At 32.5% G+C, this 20,131-nt stretch overlaps 1 protein-coding gene across 1 annotated transcript; it reads left to right on the forward strand.

The window, feature by feature from the left end:
• The first annotated feature begins 387 nt into the window (after nt 1-387).
• Nucleotides 388-17,320, forward strand: LOC139497351 (cadherin-23-like). The gene is made up of 15 exons (XM_071285563.1): nt 388-601; nt 1,337-1,579; nt 2,269-2,344; nt 4,761-4,930; nt 5,707-5,877; nt 6,587-6,705; nt 7,556-7,730; nt 8,442-8,615; nt 9,066-9,194; nt 10,600-10,722; nt 11,354-11,536; nt 12,406-12,593; nt 14,114-14,826; nt 15,702-15,793; nt 16,749-17,320. Exons 1-15 carry the CDS (start codon nt 550-552, stop codon nt 16,883-16,885), a joined length of 2,745 nt encoding a protein of 914 aa, XP_071141664.1. The 5' UTR covers nt 388-549; the 3' UTR covers nt 16,886-17,320.
• Nucleotides 17,321-20,131: the final 2,811 nt, after the last annotated feature.

Raw genomic sequence — 20,131 nt, forward strand, 5'->3', positions numbered from 1 at the left:
ACTTGAAAGCAACAAATCATCTTGAGATGATCCGCTTTCAAAAGGTTATCTGTCTTCTTATACTTAAATGTAGATTATATCTTATAATAGACTAGTAGTAAAAGAATTTTTTGACTCAGGAAAATTATAAGTAATTAAATTCCCATATTAAATGCTTTATTTTTTTTCTTCAATTTTAGCTTCAAACCAATCTTATCTGTATTCTTATGAATTCTTCAATTTAATAGATTATTTTTTTATTGTTTGCTATGATATAGTGTTGAGCGATCCGTAAACTTATTAAATTAACACTGTCATTATGGACTTGTCTGCATTACAACAATACTTGTAATTTAAAACTCTTGTTTTACTTTTCGTCCATTGTTCTTGTGTTTGAAATCGATTGTGCGTAAAATAAATCCAATGTTATGTTTTATTAAATAATTTCAACTGTATTTGTTTTATTTATATATAAAAAAGATATATTACACTTGTGGTGAATCCGAAATGGTTACAAGTTATTTAAAGAGTTAGTACATTCCGAATTGTAAAGGTTTCACACAAGAAAACATGAAATGTGTAGACATCGTTGGGATTATTTTGATGTTCAGATCTTCCCATGGTAAGCATGATCATAAGATATATGTTTAAAGTTTTTTTTTATTACGTCTCTTTTAATTTTGTATTTCAAAATTTATTATTCATCAAAAAGTGTTATACTGTCTAGTAGTATCAAACAGACTTCGTATACATTCTTTTACACTGCAAGACACCTTGTAACCGTTAATCCAGTTGATGCTCAAAATAGACATTATAAATGACTGGTAGTGTTGAATGTGCAGTGGCAAATGTTACAGACATAAAACAAAAAGGACAAGTGTATACGGAATCCTCCTTTAGAGTATCTCGAAAATGACACAATCAATATTTAGGGCTTGTGGATGGTAAATGTACAGTGAAAAAATATTACAAGCATATCAATAATAAGCACAAGGTACGAGTACTCTTAAACTGGCACATACTAAAGGATAGGTCACGAGGAATTCTTTAACTACTAAGACGTTTCGGCAAATACAGAGACGGTAAAAAGGTTCTCGTTGTGGATAGATATTTTTCTAAATAAATATTCTGATCCCCAATTTGATGGAAAAAAATATTCTGGTCAAACAGATGACAAATAAAAAATATTCTGAATGCAAATTTCCCTTACATCTCATACTGTTAGATACTGAGAAAAAAGAAAATAGTCTTATTGATTGCATCGAAAAACTAAATATATATGTGTTCGGGCTGAGACCCCCCCCCCCTTTTTTTGAAGTTACTGGTCGCTCCCTTACCTCTTTAAATTACTTTGTAGCATTTACTAAATGTACAGCAGGAGGAATAATTGGTAACAACCCTGTAAACTCGTTTGCGTCAGCTATCACAACTACCGGTAGAGGTTATCTACTAGAGGACGAGATATACCAGGTCACGTGCTGTGGTTCTATAAGTCGATGGGAGATAGGGACGAACGGTGGAGGGACAGTTAAATTACAGATATGGCGAAAAACTGGAACATATTCGTATACGCTTATAGGGAGCAATGAATATACTGCAGGTAAGAGTAAAACAACTACATATTATCGAAACTATGACAAATGATAAAAACCATGACATATTATTAAAGTCATGACTATTATCAAAACCATAACTATCATTATCAAAACCATGGCATATCAAAACCATGACATATTATCAAAACCATGGCATATCAAAACCATGACATATTATTAAAACCATATCATATATAATCAAAAGCATGACAAATAGTGAAAATCATGACTTAATATCAAGACAAGGACTTTTTATCAAAACCATGACATATTATCAAAACCATGGCATATAAAAAAATGAGGTATAAAAAAAACATGACATATTATAAAAATACATTTCAATATCCTCCATCTGAAGGCTAAATGTATAAAGACAAAGTCTGTATCCTATGAGCAAATTACATTTCTATGTTATGATTACCTTAAAAGTTAGGGTATTTTTTGTGTATATTTTTCATACAATTATGTAAATGTTTTATAAGAGGTGGAACTTACATAAGATATTGTTTTGTTTTGTCTTGTCTACGACGAAACCTCAAGGTACAATTATTCTTGATATTTTTTCTCTATTTTTCATAAAAATTAAGTATTCGTCATATTTACACATTACTTTTTTGTATTTTTTGTTGTTGTTGTACTGCTATTTACATTTAGTATTTATCAATGTGTGTATACTTTATTTTTTCCACTACAGGCGCTGCTGGATCTCACACACTAGATGTCGCTTCGGTGGACAGAATATCTGTACAACATGGGGATATGATAGGATGGTAAGTGTATAAAATAATGGAATTTACTATTTGGAGTGTCAATTTTAAATATCTTTAGAAATTTAGGATAAATTATGTGTTTCTGATGCATGGTCCGTTTTAAAGGTTGTCAATAATGTCTGTTTTCGACTTACAACATGAGCATATAATTTTATCAAACAAAAGTTTTGCTCGGGAAACTCTTTATTAACATTTATGAGAAAAGAGTCTATGTTCGAACGATAATGTCCCTTTAGCCCCTTATCAAACTGTTGAAGGATGTAAATTTAACAAAGTAGTTTTACATGTTATAATTAGCTTCAAACTGGCTTTCAGTAGCTGTGAGTGCTCTTATATTGTTTTCTTAACGTTAGTGCTTTTTGTATCTCGTGCATGTTCTTATTTGATTTTAGTCAACTGCTTTTTAAACTTTGCTCATGTGTTGTGCTTTTTCACCACTATGTCAGGTTAGGGAAGGTCAATTGCTTACAAACATGTTAAACTCTGTCGCATTCATTCTTTATGCACATACCACAAGCCAAGAATCAGAAGTGCAGTGATTTTCATTTGGTCGTGTAAATATGTATATATATATATATATATATATATATATATAAGTGTCTAAGAATGTAACTTTAACACACTAATGAGTGTTATAAAATGAGTTGTTATATTTTATATATTATTCACGCAATATTTCGCTAAACAAATTAGCTTCATCGGGCGTGTGCATCTATCTAGGTGAAATCGGATGCCCGATGAAGCTAATTTGTTTAGCGAAATATTGCGTGAATAATATATAAAATATAACAACTCATTTTATAACACTCATTAGTGTGTTAAAGTTACATTCTTAGACACTTATATAATTTAATTTAGTAACTGCATCAGTTTATTTACAAACTGATCCACACCTAGATAGATTGAATGTTGATTGTTGCTATTTTTAGACACTATATATATATATATATATATATATATATATATATATATAAAGATGTGGTAGGATTGGCAATGAGACAACTCTCCACAAGAGACCGAATGACACATACATTAACAATTATAGGTCACCGTACAGCCTTCAACGATGAGCAAAGCCCATACCGCATAGTCAACTTTAAAAGGCCCCCAGAATAACAATGTAAAACAATTCAAACGAGAAAACTAACGGCTTAGTTGTACAAAAAAATGAAATGATTAGTCCACTGATTTTCTCATTTGAATAGTTTCACATTTTTAATGTCGAGGCCCCTTATAGCTGACTATACGGTATGTTTTTTTTGTCATTGTTAATGGCTTACTTTATTTCAACTCTGGTGAATAGTTGTTTTAATGGCAATCATACCACATCTACTAATTTTTATATCGAAAATAACATGGAAACTGCATGTGAACACATCACACATAGAAACTGCATGTGAACACATCACACATGGAAACTGCATGTTAACACATCACACATGGAAACTGCATGTGAACACATCACACATGGAAACTGCATGTTAACACATCACACATAGAAACTGCATGTGAACACATCACACATAGAAACTGCATGTGAACACATCACACATGGAAACTGCATGTGAACACATCACACATGGAAACTGCATGTGAACACATGAACACATCACACATGGAAACTGCATGTGAACACATCAGATTTGATGTTGAAACCTATATGAATGAAAGATCACCGATCACATGTTACTCTTTCATTTTTTGTCTCAGTTTTAATAGTTTGGTCGATGATGAAATATAGTTTAGTTATGTTTTTTTCGGCATTCTCTTAATCTTGAGGCAGTTTATCTACAATAGTCAATATTTTTTGGGAGTGCCTTACTCTCTATGCTACTTCTGTTTGCACGGAATAAAATACATGTCAACAGTTGTGGTCTTGTTTCTTTGACACTTTCCCCATTACCATTCTGAATTTTATTGTTTCCCATTACAATTTAGATGAATCCGATTGTTACATTGTATGATAAACTTCAACAAGTCACTCTGGTTGTTCAATTATTAAAACGGGAAAATAAAATGTGGGAATCAATGTTAGGTAACTTACAGTAGTGCTGGAGCAAACTCCGGACAAAAAAAAAATTAAAACCGTTATACCCTTGATCTGATATTTTGTATCCAAATACTATATGTTTTGCTAATATCTTGTCTTGATTCTTTGACACTTTCCCCATTACCATTCTGAATTTTATTGTTTCCCATTACAATTTAGATGAATCCGATTGTTATGATAAACTTCAACAAGTCACTCTGGTTGTTCAATTATTAAAACGGGAAAATAAAATATGGGAATCAATGTTAGATAACTTACAGTAGTGATGGAGCTTATTTTTGAAATCTTTTCTTACAACTTAATCTTGAAAAAATATATAAATGTTTTGCATTATATAATTATTTCATCTATCATTTGTTTCCCTAGGTATGCGTCGCCAAATATCATAATGCATACTGCTTCAAGTGGATATCCAGTCACAAATCGTCGCTCATCATCGATAACGGACCTAGCTGTCGGCAGTATTTATGACTGGGCTTCTGAAAATACCTTTCCAACTGCACTTAAATTTGCAATAAAAGCAACGACAATTGCCAGTATGTATTGAATTCAAGTTATATTTTTTATGGATTCTAAATTCTGAAATTATTCTGTTAACCGGCTTATAAATTAATTTTACATACTTTGTAATTAAATTTAAAAAATAAATTGATAAAAGTGAGAACAGAAATGAGGAATGCGTCAAAGAGACAACAACCCGACCATAGAACAGAAAACAGCCGAAGTACCCTCACTAATCAATAAAACATTTATAATTGCACACATGCTGAAGGAAAACAATGTCTACCTCGATTAGATCAAGAAACAGAAATTTTCATCACCAAAACTTTTAAATTTTGTTTACGCAAAATGTTCATTAATAATTTTAAAATGGAAAATGAACTACTATCAAGAAGACAGTAGTAAAGGGCACGCTAACAGAATTTCCGTTTATTTTTATGTTTTTTTTAAATTCACGACTTGTAAACTGTAAATATATTGAAATGACATGAATTTCATAAAATCAATATGCAATGTACAATGTACCTGTTAAACATTCTGAGAAATTAAAAGGCTTATTCAGCAACAAATATTAATGTATAACTCGGATGCTAATCACGGGAGTAACAGAACATGCTTAAATGGTGTATTCTTTTGAAGTATCAGTCTCGTTGAATCCTCGTTCTGGAATTATTTCTAAAAAATGTGATACAAATGAAAAATTTCATTGAATTCATTAATCTGTTTAAAAATTATAGTGTTTGGATAAATTAATGTAAAAAATAAAATCTGAAATTAAAAAAATCCATAAAGTATAATTTTCATACTCTAGGTACATTACCAGAATTTACAATTGGAACCACAGAGGCCGTGTCGATAGATGACATCACACCAGCAGAGACAAATATCCTCTCTCTCACTGTTTCCGACGATGGTGGCGACACCATTGTTTATTCGACAAAAGCGAACGACAGCCCATATTTCTACGTCGATACTAACAATGGTAATATAATAAAACTGGTATGATGAATTAGTCAAGACAGCATGTGGCTAGAATAAACGAGGCGATATTTCTCTGTATCTATTATTTTCATACATTGCCCTTTTGCTAAAAACTCTTTTTTTCAAGTTTTGCATGGTGATGTGCACGTGACATCTGCGAAATATTGGTTCTTCATGTATCAAGTCTACTCTCGTATGCTATCAAGTCTTACAACATTTAAGAAATGAATGCTTCTTTTTTCACTTTAACTTAATTGTGTGTAAATTCAGAGGTAATCTGTATTCTATGTAATGCATATATTCTCCTGACCATGCTTTTGACTTCCCTCCCATTTCATTCGATCCGTCATTCACATGCATGAAAGAAAAAAAAATTTCAGGGTTGACATTTTCATATCAACAGGTGTCTACCTGTAAGGATACCGGTAAATTGTATGTTTCGGTTCAAAGAATGTGTTTTGTGTTGTAATATCATAAACCCTTAATGGTTTATACATGTAACTACATGAGACTTAAATTTTTTAGTCTGACTTTCAATTGTTTGCTTTTAAATAAGTGTTTGGTTTATACGTGTCAGTTTATCATTCGATGTCATTCGTCATAACTCGGCTGATTCCGTACACAGTAGTGGATTTACCCGAGGATTGCCGATTGCATTCAATGTATGTACAACAATGTACTCATGATTGAAATATTTATTCTTTTTTCAGGCCAAGTGAAGACTTTACAGACAAACATACCAGAAGGCACGTATACTATCACACCAATGGTTACAGATGACTGCTACAATACAGCTACAACAGTTGTTACAATAACAGTAGAAAATGTGGTAAGAGAAACTATGGAAACCAATAATTTTTATTTCCAATATAATGGTCTTTAAGCAGAATGAATATACTCCTCGTATCTAATAAAAATATATTATTCACTTGTCTTCATTTATTACAGACTTATTGTAAACCAAGACCTTATACCTTTCTTGATATAACAAAAATGGGCGTTGGTACAAATGTATCTCCCCCCCCCCCTTTTTTTTAAGTTTCTGCATATCTCTTCAACGGTTCGTGACCTTTGTTAAAATTTTCTTGGGCATGCACATATCATTATTCATGACATTCAGTCAGAATTGAAAAAAACTTACCATCACCCTAAATTAAGATTAAGGGGATATATATATATATATATTTTTTGATCAGAAAACGAAAAACATATCAAAATATGCATTACTTGTAAGTAATGGTAAAAGTCGAAATCGATAATTTCATAGTTTTTTTTTTTAGTTTTTTCCGTTGTTTTCAAGTATTTAGAAAAGATGAACAAAAACAAACATTTTACACAACAACAAACGACAACCACTGAATTACAGGCTCCTGACTTGGGGCAGGCCCATATATAATGCTGCTGGCCTAAACTCGTTTGAAGGCACCAACACTCCCCTAAACATGGGACAATGGTGTAATAGTAGAACACAAGAGCTGCAATGTAAAGAAAACAACCATACAGGCCCAAAAGATGATATTGTAACTTCACGAATAACATGATAGAAGTATTCGGCACTCCCTCGCATTCTATCGTTTTCTAAGCTGTGTTACAATAAGTCATATATTTTGATACAGTGTATAGTATACATCATGCAATCATTACAATCAAGCCTAAAGATACATTTTCTGCTATTATAGGCTATTACTTCGAGTGGATTTACTGGAACTTCAGTAACTATTTCTCAAGATGATTATTTGGAAACAAATCTAACGAATATTCTAATAACAGAACCAAATGACGGTTATTATTGTTACCTGACCAGTTCTGCTAGTTTTCCATTTAGTGTCAGACAGGCCAATAGCTTATCTCCAGGTATATGTACACTTTAAAGCTTGCTATGATTTTGCCTTGAAGTTTAGTTTGTAACCACATGATAGTTTTAGTCTTTGTGTTTGAAATTATGCAATACCTTTTGATATTAATTTGGATGTTGCTTATTGGGTTTCGAATATGCTTCGCTTTTCAGAGAGATAATTGCTATTTGTAGCTAAAATATACATGTATTATAATGTAAATTACTAGTAATAATAATAAAAAAAAATACGTAATGTAGAACACTGGTAAAGAGTATGAAATACGTGTGTGGCTATCTGTGGGGCCGAGCATGAGCCGTTGCTCGTGGCTTTGCGAAGGGTCTTAGCCTTTTTGGTAATGACTAAACAAACAGCCATGTCCGAAATCATCAAACATGTCAACATAAAACTTGTGCCGCTGTATTTCACAACATCGATTTCTTAAGGTGGTACCTAACACTACAGGGAGATAACTCTGTAAAATCAACTCAACGTTTAAATTACTTCGAGTTGTTAAGGGAATATTAAGCTTCTCAATTATAAAAATTAGGGTTTGTCAAACTGCTATATATCCAGTGTATTTTTTCTGATAAATTGGTTGGTTCAAATTTTTTGAATTTTTTACATTTTTGTCAAAGAGTCAAAGTAAATATTTTTTCAGAATTTTATGAAAATTAAACGAGCCAATTAAATTTTATATCTCTATATTATATTCACCACCTCCTTTTAGGTTATACATTATACCTTCAAGATTGGCCAGAGTTGAACGCAGCAACTACACCAAGTTATACGCTTACTGCAGAATGTATAGAGGCGCATTCTGCATCACCCGCAAGTGTTAGTGTTGGTTCCTTTACCGTTAATGTTTCACCAAATAGTGGTCCGTCAATGGCCACTGGAACAGGTAAATTTACTTCAGTCATAAATTAAAAAACTTAAACAGCCAAATTTGACATGCGGTTGATTTTGATATTTATTAATGTCCCATATGAGCATATAGTCTGCATCTAATTAAGTACTTCAAATTTAGTGTTTAAGCGTTCCCTACGAAATAAGATCTTGAAAAGCGCTCCAAACACAAGTTATCTATGATTTTTTCTTTCTTTCTAAAACTAGCTGCATTTCATTGTTGAAATTTTGGTTAAATAATAAACAGGTTTAATTGTACGTCTAGTATTTCATACACAGATTGTACTTTTTTTACGTCATCATTTAAAAAAAAAATCCCTTCTTTTTTCCGTTCTCAAAACTACATCATTTGCTAAGTGACTACTTAATATGTAATCAAACTCATACAAACATAATTTGCTAAGATTTAAAACCTATAATAACTATTTATTTTATTTAACCGTAGCCACAGCAACGCTTGATGCCACTACAGACTGGACTGGTACCTTGGTTTATACAGTAGTTGCTACAGATCCAGAAAATGATCCATTTACATTTACCCTTGCTGGTGGAGGACCATTCACAATAACTGACGGTTAGATAACATATCAAATAGAGGCAAAAGATTAGTGTATCATGTTCAGTGTAGAAACAATAAAATGCGACCTTTTTAAAAGCTGTTGCATTTGATCTGTCTTTTTGCTGCGATTTTTAGTCTTATTTGTATCATATTTTTTTTTTTGCTTGATCATATCATCAACCAAACGTCAAGCTCAGGCTGGGATAGAAACAAGGTGATGAGTAATATAGTAACTTATTTAAACAGAAGGCAGGAAATGTTTTTCAGTCTTATTTCATTACGAATGTCTGTTTTTATCTCCGGGGATTCCGGCTTTTCTACAAACAAAAACTTAGCTCCACGAAATAACACATGTGCAATAGTGCTGAAAGTTTGTTTTAACACCAAACAAACAATCAATCATTTAATAGTATTTTCTTATGTTCAAGACCATATGAGTATTTCGACCGTATGCGTACGGTCTGGACCGTTTACGTATATTCGTAAATTCCGACCATACGCGTACGGTCGGACCCTACGAGTATACTCGTACGGTCTATACTCGTACGGTCTATACTCGTACGGTCTGGTACGGCCATCAGCCGTATACATGCTTGTTTTTGGACTCGGTGATATGGATTTATTTTAGACAAATGTTTATAAAAAAAATTATTGAGTTTTACAAATGTTATAACTGTTTGATGAACAAAACTTCAACATATTTCAATTAAACATTCGATTGTCTATCTGAATATGATTTTTCGCAATGTTGATATCGGTGACACTTGCTGCCACATGCATAAAAGCTTTTATTCCCACAATATGTTTACTTCCAATCAATTCAATTTTAATAAATATAATTTAATTTTACGTATAACTGACATGCTAACTACAGGAAATTAACATATTGAATTAACGAGACATTTTAGTTATATATATAACTAATTAAAATATTTAGTTTTTATTTCAGTAACAATGGAATTTTTATTTAAATTGAGATTTCAGTTAGTTTGATATGGAAATAAATATTTATTTCTATCTATTAAACATGAACAATTTCTTAAAATTAGGCAGACCGTACGCGTACGAACCGACCGTATGCGTATTTTGTAAAAGTATCAGATCGTACGCGTACGGTCCATATATTCATATGGTTTGGAACATTTATATTCCAGAATAGGCATCTGCTCCTTGGTCGGCTTGTTGTCTCTTTGATATATTCCCCATTTCCATGATCTATTTTATCTGTCAAATCTGTAAATCGACGGATTGTCAAATTTTAATTGAGAGTGGATTCACATGACTACTGGTCCTTGCATACAACAGTCTCGCCCATTTTTGAATACATGCGTCAGTTTTTGCTATTTTTTTAACATCAGTAAATTACTGTTGCCTTTAACCTAAATCAGCATAACATATCGCTTTCAAAATATGTTTTCAGCTGGTAAGATAGTGTTGACAGAAAATCTTGTACGTCATGGTCAGGGTAGTTATACACTAACAGCAACTGTGGCAGATAACCGTGGTAACTCTGATGCAACGACAGTAACTGTTACCATTAACAGTAAGTAGTGTTAACTTTGATATATAATCTGTAAAAAGATTGGAAGGTGCATGGGTACCACGAGATATCATTAACCTTAGGTCAAACAAAAGCAGGCAACGTCAGCATTCACTTTGCAGTTTGAAAACATTTTGAAGAAAAAGAAACATAAAAATGATTTTGTCGTTACGCAAATCATTAGATAAAAACTAAATGATGGTAATTATATGAATGATAATTTTTGGAGTTACACGCTTGGCATTCTCGAAATAATTTTTAAACCAGCGATGCACATATTATCAATGGTCTTTCAAACGCAAGGATGTTTCTGAGCTGAATCTCAATTAAGATCTATCGTAAGATGAGACTTAACCTGTTGCTTATAAAACTTAACAATCGGTGATCTATTTAAATGTCGACCCAACGTTTACCAATTTATTTATTTGTTCTAACTTTGTACATTAAAGATAGAAATGTGGACCAAAGGTTCACCAATTTATCTAATGGTTCTTACTTTCACTATTAAAGATACTAGAATTATTCAAAGGACGTTCACTATTTTTTTAACGATTTTAAATTTATATGTTTAAGATAGAAATGTGAACCTTATATTTACCAATTTACTTACTTGTTCTTACTTTGTATGTTAAAGATAGAAATGTGGACCCGACGTTCACCAATTTACCTGCATCAGAAAGTATAACAGAAAATGTAGCCGTGGGAACGACTGTATTCCAGCCTGTTGCAGCAGATACTGACGTCACTGATGTCCTTGAGTATTATGCTCAATTTAATCCATCGTATGGCGCCAAATTATTTACAGTCAATCCAAATAGTAAGTAATAGTTGTAAGGAAGAACTGAAATGCAAACATACTCTTTTACCTTTTTTTTTTTGAAAGCTTACATAGTCGTTCTTTGGCAATTATACCTTCTATTTTGATTGTATACACCATTCAAATTTTGGCAAAGTAAGAGACAAACTGATGTTGATTGGTCGGAAAAAAATCATTACATGCAGTACATGGTAAAATTAAAAACAAATTGATAAACAATAATGATTCAAATTATCACACACTATTTACTTTAAAAAGGAAATTGTCAAAGGTTCAAGATCATACATTTGGGAAGAAAACTTCTATAAAAGATAATAAGCTAAAATATTGGATAAAGATTGACCAGCGGTTTAGCGTAACTCGGACATTTAATGAGAGAAGTGTATGACGAGATACATTCCTTAACCATACATATTTTCCATCATTAAAATTGCAGCAATACACATTTTAATAAAAAAAAAAAAACAATCTACTTGAAATTGATGCGACTGTCATGCATGCGAGAGGTTTAGCTAGCTATACAACTAGATTTAAAACACCATTTTCTACATAAGAAAATGCCTGTACTGAGTCAGGAATATGACAGATGTTATCCATAAGTTTCATGTATTTGAGCTTTTTATTTTGCCATTCGATTATGGTCTTTCCTTTTTGAGTTTTCCTCGGAGTTCATTATTGCCATTATTTTTCTGATTTTAATTTTCACTTCAAATTTCTTCATGATATTATCGATAGATAATTATAGGAAGATGTAGACAATGTCTCCGTTTTCAGGGTTTTATGTAATTTTGTTAAATAATAACTTACATTACAATTAATTTTCAATATAGTTTTCAAACTGAATCCTATATATGTCATTGTTATTATAGCTGGAGAAGTCTTGACGTCAGCAAATATTGATTATGACGTCATCGGTGATCCTTCCATTGCGATTTTCATCTCAGTTTCTGACGGAAAATGGTTTGACACGCAACGTTTGATTGTAAATATTGGCAATGAAAATGAAACCCCAGTAATAGCACAAAAATATTTCAAAATTATGAGAGACGAGGGAGTGGTGAGTTAACATAATTTTTTTTGGGTTTAAACGCCACTTTTAAGAACCGCTTTTGTGTTATTTTGTTGCAGCCAGTTTTGCTGGATTTAGAGTTTCCGGAGAAAACCATCTACCTTCGATAAGAAAACTGACTATCCTAGTCAATTAAGATTAAAGTCGAGTGCACCCGCAGAGGCTGGGATAGAACTCAAAACCTCAGTGTTGACTGGCTAGTAATTGCAGTAGTAACTGTTAAGACCACTCGGCCACTGAGGCCCCTCCATTAAATATAAACAAATAATGATAGCGTCTTACAAATGCAAATATATTACAATACGTATAGAGGAAGAACACTGTATTACTGCCAATGGGACAAAGATCCACATTTTTCTAGAAAGTTGATGTACGCAATTTTAAACAACTGTCTGTCATTCAACAATTAGAAAAAAAACAATCCCGTATAGTCGGCTATAAAAGACCCGAAATGAAAAATTTGAACCAATTAGATTGAGAAACCTTATGATCGTAATAACGATAAATATTTTTCGAATATCAAATATATATTTTTATTATCATGATTAAGTCCCATCGTCAGAGACCTCATATAAACGGTGTACTGATGTTCACAAACCTGACCCGATTCCAAATATTTTAATCTCTCTGCAACTGTGTTCGATAAAATATACAAGTCACATAAAAAAGAATACATGTTTAGCTGATTTTCAATCAATAAGTTGAATAAAGAAGATGTTTGGTTTACGATTTACAGATATCAACCAATCGCAATAGAAACAATATATATTTATCCATAAAAGAGGGGCGATATACCAGAGGGACAAACTCATAGATCGAAAATAAACTTATAACGCCATTGCTAAAAATGAAAAAGACAAACAGACACATTTGTACACAAGACACAACACAGAAAACTAAAGGCTAAGCAGCACGAACCCCACCAAAAACTAGGGGTGATCTTTGGTGCTCATGAAGGGTAGGCAGATCCTGCTCTAAATGTTGTTTATGTTATTACTAACCCGGTAGAGAGTCTAATCCGGATGGTCACATTCTACAAATTAGCATTCCGTTTAAAAGATGTATGTTTTTTTCAATATCTATACTGTGGTCATTTTTATAAATTTCCTGTTTACAAAACTTTGATTTTTTCGAAAAACTAAGGATTTTTTTTTACCCCAGGCATAGATTACGTTAGCCGTATTTGGCACAACGTTTTGGAATTTTGGATTTCAATGCCTGTCAACTTTTTAATAGTTTGGTTTTATAAATATTTTGATATTAGCGTCACTGATGAGTCTTATGCTGTATAGACGAAACGCGCGTCTGGCGTACTAAATAATAATCATAGTACCTTTGATAACTATTTACACCACTGGGTCGATGCCACTGCTGGTGGACGTTTTGTCTCAGAGGGTATCACCAGCACAGCAGACAACACAGCATTGACGCTATAGTTTCATGAAGTAAGAATTAAAAACCCACAGCATATACGATTTGAAATTAAAACTCATTTGATTCTTTTTAAGTCTGGCGATTCCTTTCCTGTGATACGATACGATGTTGAAGATCCGGACATAGCTTCAGTGAATGATGTAATGTTATATACAAAAGATTGTGGAGTTGACAACAGCAGGGTGGCCATTTCATCCTCTACGGGAGTTTTCTCCTTTAACGGAGATTACGACCTCGACGACGCATCAAACCCAACAGATTTTACCTGTACCGTCACAGTGACTGATAGTGGTGGATTAACTGACACGTGCATTGTTGACGTTCGTGTTGATTATGTTAATGAGTTTACTCCAACATTTACCCAATCGTCGTATGATATAACTGTTTTATATACAGAATTAGTCGGTACAATAATTCTTTCTGTCAGTGCCTCTGATCAAGATTTAGGCGAGCACGGGGATTTTTATTATGAAATTATCAACGCTGAAAAATTGTTTGGAATATTTCAAAACGGCAGTATTTTTGTGAATACAGATCTAATTATACATTATCCGAATGGACACGTGGTATTTATGACAGTAAAAGCCGAAGACACTGGTGGCTTGTTTTCCACAATTACAGTAAATGTAACCATCCCATCATCAATTGTAGAAAGTACCACCACAGAAAAGCCATTAACTTTCTTCGAGTACCAGATGAACATGGTCGCATATGAAATTGCAGCAGCAGTAGTCGCAGCTTGTTTACTGGTATCGATATTTTTTGCATGCAGATATATAAGGAGAAAGTAAGATTTAATTTTACTCCACGTTTACAATGATGTCTTTATATTTAATTGATTAGTTAGACTATAACACGTGATAATGTACAGAACATCATGTTCCCCTCTGAATATCGTATCAACCTCTTGCGATGTACAATATGACATGTAGTTTATATATCGTTTTAGCACTTTTGACACAGCGTCATCTCAATTATAAAGGCAAAATATGAATACATAAGCAATTATCATCTTTACAAGAAGGCTTAAATTGTATTTCATTTTGATTAGAACTTGAAATTTAAAAAAAAAACAGCACCACAAAACACTTATTGTTATTTAACTAAACGTTACAATGCCAGATTTTGATTGTTTGGTACGAGTGAGATCATTCACTCTATCCCATAGCTCAGAGGAATATAGTTATTTCTTGTCACCATCTCGTGTAGACCAATTAAAAATCGATAATTTAAAGGGCAATGAATGGCATTTACATCTATAATTGTAAAGCAAATGCTCAACTTCGACGATTTGGCCTGAGAACTTTTTCATAGAATGTCAAAATAAACAAATGCACCTTGCTACACTTACAGTTATTTTCTTATGGTATAAATGTAGAGTTGTTTTGTATACGAACATGACGTCATATTTAAATACTTTCAGTTTAAAATTCAAAAGACAATAATGATAGTACATTCAACACAATGAATTTATAATACGTAGCTGAAAGGGAGATACAGCACAAAGGTACCCCTTAAAACACATCGTTAACATTGTCTCTGGATACCAATATACTCTATCAGACTATTAGCTATACACTATTCATATGATAGCCAAAAGAAACAATGTTCATTCATATATAGTCACATATATTTAACTTTTTTACCATTTTGTTTTTTCAGACCTCCTGTGACTGAGGTTAAGGCAATGACTTTGCCGCAAGTACCTGAAAATGGGGCTAAAAATGGAATCGTAGACAAGTCGAATGACAATGGTAATTACAAAGATACCGTAACATATATAAATGAATCAACTGTTTATTATAAACTAATGATTCGTCGTATTATCTTTTTGTTCTTGTTCTTCATTTATTGTTAGTACAGTACTAAATAGATATAGGAAGATGTGGTATGAGTGCCAATGAGACAACTCTCCATCCAAATAACAATTTATAAAAGTAAACCATTATAGGTCAATGTACGGCTTTCAACATGGAGCCTTGGTTCACACCGAACAGCAAGCTATAAGAGACCCCAAAATTTCTAGTATAAAATCATTCAAACGGGAAAACCAACGGTCTAATCTATATATAAAATCGAGAAACGAAAAATAAACGCTGTTTAATAATCCGTGCCGAATTTTCTTCCAATGTTGAGAAATAATCAGAGTGTTATATGTTAAGCTTTTGAATTTAATTTTGAAATTTAGCTATATTTACCAAGACCTGATCAAAGATGGCTTATATTTGAGTTCGGCAGACGCAGGTTTTGTCTACAAAAGACACATATACGTCTTCTGAAACGTTAGACGGTTACATAGCGTGTACTAATGCGCAATATTGAATTTATAGAGATTGCTTCTTTTTTTTAACATTTATTTCACATAGTGTTCATAATTTTTAAAACATTTCTTCGGCATGTTCGTAGCCTAGTATGAAAGCATTTGAAACTGCTCTTGAAGATAACTCATAACTTTAGAACGCAATCGTTTTTTCTTCATGATCGGTAATATTTATCAATTTTTAAAGGTTATCTCGACATGTCTTCTAAAACAGATTTTATTTTGCATGATTGAATAGGCTAATGACAATATCGATATTTATAACATGAGTAAGTTTCTATACTTAATGGTTCAATCTAGACATTTTGAATTCAAAACAAACTATACATGTATGCGCTGTGATATCGTTTATTTCAATGTATAATTATAAATTCTGTTTTCCATTTTAGGGGATGGCAACAGTGTGAACAACCCTCCGTCAAACAATGAGGAACCTCAAACTCGTGTTAGACCATTGTTTAACATAGAAGGCCCCAGGACAGCTGATGGAGGAATGCGGAGTCCTCCACCGGCATATAACCTATAATTAAGGATACTAATATTTTCGGAATCTGTTCTATTTTGTGTTTACAAACTAATATAGTTGATGTGAAAGGATGTTGAAACATTCTTGTCACCACACGCTTAACAATTCTAAAAAAATATCTTGTTTTACGATCACATAACAACATTACGCTCTTGTCCAATGTTTCATACATATGATTCAAACTTACCGCTATTTTTTTCATAAATAATACACAAGTAATGTTATATATGGAGTCATATGGTAAATCTAAAATTTATAATCAAGTAGTGTCGACCGCTTACGGACACATGCAACTCATTCTATATGACTATTGAGAAGACCAACAAAATTGGTCTGTAAACAGATAGTTCACTTGTGTTTTAAACTCAACAGTATACTATTATGTGCTCAACTTTGCAAATATTGCATGTAAATATTAAAAAAATGTAATCTTGACTGTTCTTAATTTTGTACATTGTATTGATTTTTTTAACTGAAATCATATACTAATCACTTTCCTTGTACGGGACAACAAAGGCAATTATCAACAGCCCTAGTACATTCAATATATGATGATTAATTCGTTATCATGAGTTTCCTTTACACGTAGGTTGATAGTTATGCACCATTCAACATGAAAATGTGCCGTTATATAGCCCTTTTGTTTCATTCAGAAAAAAACAGATACTATAATCGAATGTAATCAATCGCTTGTTTTATTTTGAATGAGCAGGACGACATATATTACTAGAAATGAATGCGATTTTACATTTGCTTTGCTTTAATATGAACCGTTAATTAGTTTACATTTATATACGTTTTAAGGGTTGTAATTGTAGTAATTGATAATGGACGTATAGCTGTCTTTTTAGCTCACCTGGCCCAAAGGGCCAAGTGAGCTTTTCCCACCACTTGGCGTCCGGCGTCTGTCGTCCGGCGTCCGGCGTCGTTAACTTTTACAAAAATCTTCTCCTCTGAAACTACTGGGCCAAATTTAACCAACCTTGACCACAATCATCATTAGGGTATCTAGTTTAAAAAATGTGTCCGGTGACCCGGCCAACCAACAAAGATGGCCGCCATGGCTAAAAATAGAACATAGGGGTAAAATACAGTTTTTTGCTTATAACTCAAAAACCAAAGCATGTAGAGCAAATTTAACAGAGTAAAATTGTTTATCAGGTCAAGATTTATCTTCCCTGAAATTTTCAGATGAATCGGAAAACCAGTTGTTGGGTTGCTGCCCCTAAATTGGTAATTTTAAGGAAATTTTACTGTTTTTGGTTATTATCTTGAATATTATTATAGATAGAGATAAACTGTAAACAGCAATAAAGTTCAGCAAAGTAAGATTTACAAATAAGTCAACATGACCGAAATGGTCAGTTGACCCCTTTAGGAATAATTGCCCTTTATAGTCAATTTTTAACAATTTTTCGTAAATCTTAGTAATCTTTTACAAAAATCTTCTCCTCTGAAACTACTTGGCCACAATCATCTTTGGGGTATTTAGTTTTAAAAATGTGTCCGGTGCCCTGTCCATCCAACCAAGATGGCCGCCATGGCTAAAAATAGAACATAGGGGTAAAATGTAGTTTTTGGCTTATAACTCAAAAACCAAAGCATTTAGAGCAAATCTGACATTTAGTAAACGTGTTTATCAGGTCAACATCTATCTACCCTGACAACCCGTTGTTAGGTTGCTGCCCCTAAATTGGTAATTTTTAGGAAATTTTACTGTTTTGGGTTATTATCTTGGATATTATTATAAATAGAGATAAACTTTAAACAGCAATACTGTAGAGCATAGTAAGATCTACAAATAAGTCAACATGACTGAAATGGTCAATTGACCCCCTAAGGAGTTATTGTCCTTTATAGTCAATTTTTAACAATTTTCATAAAATTTGTAAATTTTTACTAACATTTTCCACTGAAACTACTGAGCCAAGTTCATTATAGATAGACATAATCAGTCAAACAAACTTTATTAGATTAAATCTCTAAGGAACGATCGTTTTCATTGGTCAATTCAAACCTTCGACCTCCCACCTGCAAAAATAGAACACATTCATAACATATGACCAACCATGCTTTGTTAAGAAAAAACGGAGATGGCCAATCATGGCACAGGGGATGATTAAATGTAGTTTATAAACTCCAACGATATACTTCCTGAGGTTTTGCTTTTCTCGGTTAAAAAAACGAACGTAAATTGTAAATTGTAAATATTAGACCGTTGGTTTTCCCGTTTGAATGGTTTTACTCTAGTAATTTTGAGACCCTTTATAGCTTGTTGTTCAGTGTGATCCAAGGTTTCGTTTTGAAGGCCGTACATTGACCTATAATGGTTTACTTTTATAAATTGTTATTTGGATGGAGAGTTGTCTCATTAGCACTCACACCACATCTTCCTATATATATATCTATGTTTATTCATTAAACCATTTAAATGTATTGATAAAAAGGTGAGTTTCTTCTTGTATATGCATTTAGTCATCCTTAATTTCTTGATATTTTGTTTATCAGTTTATCATACACGTTTCGTTATGTATTTCATTTTAAATACGAATACATACTAAATACTTTAGCGGATAGTTCAACAATGTTATGCAGCTCTATTCTTACAGTATAAAATTTAAAGATAATTGTTCATCTATTTAAAATCGAAAACAGTACATTTATATTTAAAAAATAAGATGTGGTATGATTGCCAATAAGACAACCCTCTACAAGAGACCAAAATGACACAGAAATTAACAACTATAGGTCACCGTACGGCTTACAATAATGAGCAAAGCCCATACCGCATAGTCAACTATAAAAGGCCCAGAAATGACAATGTAAACAATTCAAACGATAATTGTTCCTTATAAACTACGACATTTCTCACAAGTATTAATTCAATATTCAGTTCCACACATGCAAAAGAAATAATCTTCGCCGATGTAACATTTCAATTTATTACAACAACATATGCCTTCACTGAATTCATTCAGGTGCACAAATGATACGATTAAGGTTATTTTGTTTATATCTTTAGGGGACAATTTCCTCCGTTTATGGTACGCTTATAGCTACTGTGTGTATGTTTTATAGCAACCCATCATTAATTATTGTATGGATCAGTATTATGAGATACTTATTATAAGTGACTACGACATTATTAGGATTATAACCTATCGTCAGTATGAAAGAAATTAAAAGTGGTTCATATATTCATCCGTATAAAAGCGGCACATGTATTTTATTTTATCCTTATATTTC

The sequence above is a fragment of the Mytilus edulis genome, chromosome 12, assembly GCF_963676685.1.
Source record: "Mytilus edulis chromosome 12, xbMytEdul2.2, whole genome shotgun sequence".
NCBI lineage: Eukaryota > Metazoa > Mollusca > Bivalvia > Mytilida > Mytilidae > Mytilus > Mytilus edulis.